Source organism: Gavialis gangeticus, unplaced genomic scaffold, assembly GCF_001723915.1.
Source record: "Gavialis gangeticus isolate Ggan-Ray unplaced genomic scaffold, GavGan_comp1, whole genome shotgun sequence".
Lineage (NCBI taxonomy): Eukaryota > Metazoa > Chordata > Crocodylia > Gavialidae > Gavialis > Gavialis gangeticus.
The window spans coordinates 6352642-6359150 of record NW_017728996.1 but is presented as its reverse complement, the minus strand read 5'-3'; the positions used below and the strand labels follow the sequence as shown (position 1 = coordinate 6359150).

General features: G+C 43.6%; 1 protein-coding gene across 3 annotated transcripts in view; it reads right to left on the bottom strand.

Annotated features, from left to right (window-relative positions):
• The window catches only part of DENND4A (DENN domain containing 4A), a 131120-nt gene that overhangs the window by 54395 nt on the left and 70216 nt on the right, over positions 1-6509 (bottom strand). For all 3 annotated transcript variants that reach the window (XM_019503964.1, XM_019503966.1, XM_019503965.1), the window contains exons 15-16: positions 5205-5338; positions 1773-1908 (exon numbers count right to left, since the gene is read on the bottom strand). In XM_019503964.1, the coding sequence (XP_019359509.1) occupies positions 1773-1908; positions 5205-5338 (270 nt within the window). The remainder of the gene's footprint in view (positions 1-1772; positions 1909-5204; positions 5339-6509) is intronic.

Here is a 6509-nt window from a genome sequence, read left to right as displayed (position 1 = left end):
ACTTCAAGAACTTTTCCTTTGCATTCACAACTTGGCTAGCTGTTTGGCGCAAGAGGCCTAGCTTTCGGCCCATCTCGGCTTTCGACATGCCTTCCTCACTAAGCTTATCATTTCTAGCTTTTGATTTAAAGTGAGAGACGTGCGACTCTTCCTTTCACTTGAACACTTATAGGCCATTGTAGAGTTATTAACTGGCCTAATTTCAATATTGTTGTGTCTCAGGGAATAGGGAGGCCCGAGGAGAGGGAGAGAGACGGGGGAATGGCCGGTCGGTGGAGCAGTCAGAACACACACAACATTTATCGATTAAGTTCACCATCTTATATGGGCGCGGTTCGTGGCGTCCCAAAACAATGACAATATTAACATCAAAGATCACAGATCACCATAACAAATATAATAATAATGAAAAAGTTTGAAATATTGTGAGAATTACCAAAATGTGACACAGAGACACGAAGTGAGCAAGTGCTGTTGGAAAAATGGTGCCAGTAGACTTGCTCAACGCAGGGTTGCCACAAACCTTCAATTTGTAAAAAATGCAATATCTGCGAAGCGCAATAAAATGAGGTATGCCTGTATAGCTACATTTCAAAGCTCCTGACAAACTTTTTGACTACTGATATCTAAACACAAAGTGCTAGCTCCAATACTTTGCAGCAAGGTTTCAGCAGGTACAGAAACCTGGACCTTATCTAAAATACCAGACACCCAGTGCTGTGATGAGACTGACAGGTTGCTAAATCGACGCAGCCGCTATATCTGATCCCACATGGGGTGCCTCAAGCGATGCTCCAACAACCACGAGAGAGACCTAGCTCTCCACCCTTTACAATCGCTGTGCTCCTTTCTCATGCTGCCCAGGAAAGAAAATTGGTTGAGAACTGTCCACATCAGAAGAGCTGACTGATGAAGTAGCAAGAGCACTACCAGATAACGGTTCCAGGTTTTCAGTCTCAGAGACACAAATAACTGAAAAGAGGCCCACAGTTTTCTCCCTCAAACATTTTTGAGGTGAGCCTCCCTAGCTTTTAACATTTGCAACAGACATACATACACCACCCCCCACTGCTGTTGGGCAGTCCTTTGCTACAAGGATGATAGCCTTCTAGTAAATAGGGACGTTGCTGGTGAGTCTGTAGATGACTGAGAAGACCGATCTGAGATCTGCATGTTCAACTAAAGACATGCTGAATAATTCTGGGAGAAGGAAGGAGTAGATCCTGGTGATGTCAGGTCACGGCTCTTTCCCTTGGTGCCTCGCACATCTGCTTCCATAGTGAGACGAGTCTGCTCAGAACGATCGATCCCATGTCATATATCATAATGCCACTGGGGACAACCCAGTGCTCGAGTCTCCCAGTATTGATGTTTATACTGCATTTCTTCACACTAGCCTTCAAGGTGCCCTTGAATCTCTTCTTCCGCCAACCTCTAGAGAGGTGACCAATGGTAAGTTGGAAGTACAGGACATGTTTTGGGTGCCCATTATCAGACATGAGTACCCAATGGAGCTAGTACCACTTAAACATGGCTTCAATGCCAGTGGTGTCTGGCTGAGCCAGAACTCTGGCATTTGTTCTTCTGTCCTTGCAAGCGTACACACAAGTACTTCAAGGCTTACAGGTTCTGTGCAGCATTAGTTCCTTGGTGAATATAACGTTTAGCTGCATCTTCAACCACAGTCAGTCAACCTGAATAGCTGAGTTAGAGGAGAGAGTCAGACTGTCACTTTTCAAAATTAGTCTTATAATTAAAAATACTTTAAATACCTGTTTTGTTCTCCTGAACATTGGTGACGGGCTATTGGGACTACTGGCTTTTGAGGACAGTTTGTTATTTGGTGTGGTCAGGAATCCTTCAAATCGGTCAAATAAATCTAGTTTCAGCACAGGGAATTCATTATAGCTGTAAAAAAAACCAACAAAATAAAACAACCTCAGAAAACACATGCCATCACTTAACCCTTCTAAGTCTGCCACAGAATGTCAGGAAATTAAAGAAGCAATATTGTCTTGCTAGAATCTCAACAGGAAATAGTAAACACATGGATTTATGTACGTTTACAAACTACACTTCACAGGTAAAACTTAGAAGAAACTGTTCAAAGAGTGGTTTACTACATCATCTAAAATAGTGGTTTTCAAACATTTTTCATTTGAGGATCCCTAAAACATTTCAAATAGAGGTGCAGACCTCTCTGAATTTTACATGTGGGGAGTTGCATACTTTTGATTGTTTTCAGTCATCTTTCGCAGACCCATCAGACATAGTCTGCAGACCCCCAGGGTGCTCAACGCCCAGCCCATAGAGCCATGTCATATGGCCCACAACAGGCAAGGTTATATGGGCAGATGTGATATCTTATTAGACCAACTAAATATTTGGAAAAAAGTTCTTTGCAAGGTTTTGGGCACAAACACCCTTATTCAGGTACTGGGAGACTCTGCTGATGTTATAAGTTCTCTAAGGTAGAAAAGAAGCTTTTTATGGCCCACCTGGAAGAAGAATTCCTCAAGAACTGCATCATCAAACCCATGCTATACCTGAGATATGTAGATGACATCATCATCATCTGGACCCAAAACCTGCAGTCTCTGATTGATTTCCATCACAAATTCAACCATCATCACCCCTCCATCAGACTCTCTCTTGAATACTCCAGCACCAACATTTCCTTTTTGGACACTATGATCAATATCCAAAACGGTAAAATACAAACCACCATATACAAGAAACTCACAGACCAACATACATATCTACACAGAACCAGCAATCGCCCTACACACACCAAGAAAGCTGTAATGTACATGCAAGCTGTCTGATGCCACCGAATTTACCCGAGGAGAATATCTGCGATCTCACACTGCAAATCTCAAAGGGCTTTCACTCAACCAGGACACTCCTCCAGAGAGAGAGAGATCACACTTTTAAAACAGCCACCTTGACTCCCCATGAAGGATTGCTGCAGTACAAAAAGAAAATCCCCATGAATCGCACACCATTAGTTATGACATACCATCCTTCCCTGGAACTGACACAGAAAATCCTCAAACAACTGCAACTCATACTAGAAGACGACCCAATTCTTAAATAGTTCTTTCCAGAACCACACATCCTAGCCTTTAAAAAGCACCGAATCTTGAGAACCTCATCACCAGAAGCAATCTCCCCATGACCCAAATCTTGGATGACTGGTGCCACCTTAGTGGGGGGTGGAGGGGGGGACGTGCCCCCCCCTCCAGTGACCAGTCAGCCTCCCCCTGCAGCTAATCATGTCAACTGGGAAGCAGCTGAAGTGCTGTCAGAAGTGGCTGCAGTGGTTCATCTGGCACTCCTACTCCCTGGCTGGTGCTCGCAGGGGGGCACTGGTGCTCCCGCCTGCCCCCCCTGCCCATCACCTAAGCAGGGAGCACAGCCTGTCAGGGGTGCACCAGTGCTCTCAGGGGGTGCACATGCACCCCCTACACATCGCCACTGACCCAAACCACACCGAATGGATCCAGACCATGCCAGAACAAGAAATGCAAAACCTGCTAAAATATCTTCAGCACCCTCACAATTACTACAGAACCATCACCATTCCTGGATCTTACACGTGCACCCCTAGAAATGCAGCATCTCTCATCCAGTGCACCAACATGCCCTGATGGAAAATGTGCAGGAGAAACCAAACAACTGCGCACCAGAATGAATGCACACCAAAAACCCATCAAACACAAAAACACCCATTACCTGTGGGTGCACACTTCTCACAAGACAATCACTCCACTCCCTCTCCGATCTCTCAGTTCTAATCCTCAAAGGGAACTTACAAGACACCTTCCGTAGACGAGCCTACGAACTTCACTTCATAAATCTACTGGATACAAAAAATCATGGATTTAATATAGACACCGGATTTATGACACATTACAACTTGTCTGACATCTGACACACCTGATACCTGCCTTAAGCTGACCACTACTATTCCTTCACACTTTTCCCCCCACTGCCCCTATTGTTACCCTTTGCCCTCTGAACTTCCACTCATTGCATCTTCAGACTTCGTGTTTACTCCAGCTTCTTTTCTGTCTTGGAGAACCCACAACATTAGCAGAGTCTCCCAAAGCCTGAAGAAGGGCGTTTGTGCCTGAAAGCTTGCAATGAACTTTTTTTCCAACTATTTAGTTGCTCTAATAAAATATATCACATCTACCCAAATAACCTTTCCTGCCTATATCCTTAGACCACTATGGCTACAACCAATAACATCTGACCCATGGGACTCCCCAGGGGTCTGGAAATGTGATGACAGGGAATGGTGGTAATTAACACTGACCCACATTTTCAAAGCCTCATATGACAGGATCAGGCTGAACACTTGGATCAGGCCCTGGATGGGCGGTGGCTGCACAGACCAGATCCAGCCTGCAGACTGACCTGGCACTGCTCATCTGGTTCACAGGGTGACAAGACTGGGCAACACTGGTCTAGAATGATCTGCACAACACAAGCTCTTGACTCTCTGCATTCACATACTTAAACTTCAACTCTTAAGAGTTTTTCTTTATTAGTATTCCATTAAATTAGCCCAAATGTATTAACATTGATTGCAGTTAATGCAAAAAACCTCTGTGAAGCTTATTTAGTCACTAACAAGAAAGTTGTGGCATAGCCATAGAGGCCTATAAAAATCTATATTAACACGATCAGTCTGAAAGCCTAAATTACATTTCTAGCTTAAAAAGGATTTTTAGTAATGTAACAAAGAAACCAATAGAAATAATCTCATTTGACAAGTAATTACTAAATTAACAACATCAGTTGTCACCTGAGAGCCCGATTCTCCTGTTGCTTAAATTCTCTGGAATTAAGGGGAGCCGCAGAACACTCAGCATTTCACACAAGGTATTTCTAGAACTGCAGCCAGGGTCCTTGGCTGGTAAGTTTTAAAATGTAACAGCCAGCATAGTCCAGAGTAGAGCTGGTCATGGTCCATATTAAGAATCATGACAGCTTTAGCTTCATTAGAAAACCAATCATGTATGTGCCAGCATTTTTACAGAAGAAGTAATGGAACTGGGAAACCTGTGTTCTAGACCTAGAAGTACTAAATACCTCTGTTCTGTACCAAAATAAATAAATAAATGCCTACAAGTTAGCTGTAGGAAGGCAACCATCTGCTGTTTTTGGCCACTATCCTATTTTGCTCCCTTGAATACCTGTACTGCAAAGGGTGTTCTTCCCCATTGGGTAGGTGAGGGATCTCAGGTGGCGTTATAAACACTGTGTGTTCACTCTTGTAAGACTCATCCAGCTCTATCAGGCGTGTTTCACCAGTCTTGTCCATGTCTACCTGCAAAAATTTAATTAAAAGGAACAGTATTTATTAAAGTTACTGGATATTCCTGATATCAGATAAGTATTTGGTACAGCAAAGACAAAGAACACCCAGTATCAGCATCAAATGATCTCACCTGGGAGTTAGGAATTGCTGGCAAGGTGATAATTAGAAGACATCTGTCTGGGAGTGGGGATACATGAGGATTACATACGCCACACAGAGGCACCTTTTGAAAAGCTTTTCTTTAAGAATGATAGTAATTTTAGATGCACATCTTTATTATATAAGAACCAGGCCCCAACATGTGGTGGGAAAGATACTGAATGCTTTAATTGCTCCTGGTTTTTATTTAATTAAGCTGATATTCATCTTTGTTGACTATTTAACTATTGGCACATTCACTTCCATTCCTAATATACTCAACCATTTTTGTTTGCCAGTGATCTTTCAAATAGCTGGAGAGGAGGTTTTATTTTATTTTGTTTTAAGAACATCTTTCAGACTTAATGCCTTTGGAAGCTTCTGTGTAACTAAGAGCTTCAACTTAACTTCTTCTCTAAGAAAACTTACAGCTAACCTTTTATAGTACCCCACCCACTAGCTGGAGCAGTAACATAAACCTGATTCAACAGCATCATTTATTGAGAACTTGTAGGTGTGGGCAGAAATTTTAGTTCCTTATGTAGCAATCAAGACTCGCTAGCTTACAGCATTTACACAAATTGTTTGCTTCGCTTAGCTTACCTACATTTAAAGAAACGCCGAAGTCACCAAAACAATTGTTGCTAAAAACTTCCTACTTCGTGTTAAAGGAAAAACTGGGATTAGTTTTATAGTTTCGTAGTTTCTAGGGTTGGAAGGGACCTGAGCAGATCATCTAGTCTGACCCCCTGCCATGGCAGGAAGAGCACCGGGGTCAAACGACCCCAGTAAGGTGGTCATCCAACCTCCTCTTAAAACCCCCCAGGGTGGGAGCCTGCACCACCTCACTTGGAAGCTGGTTCCAGACCCTAGCCGCCCTGACCGTGAAGTAGCGCCTCCTGATGTCCAACTTAAACCTTCCCTCCGCCAGCTTGTGACCATTGTTCCTGGTCACTCCTTGCGGCGCTCGGGGGAACAGGGACTCCCCCAGCGCCTGCTGATCCCCCCTAACCAGTTTATAACAGGCCACAAGATCCCCCCT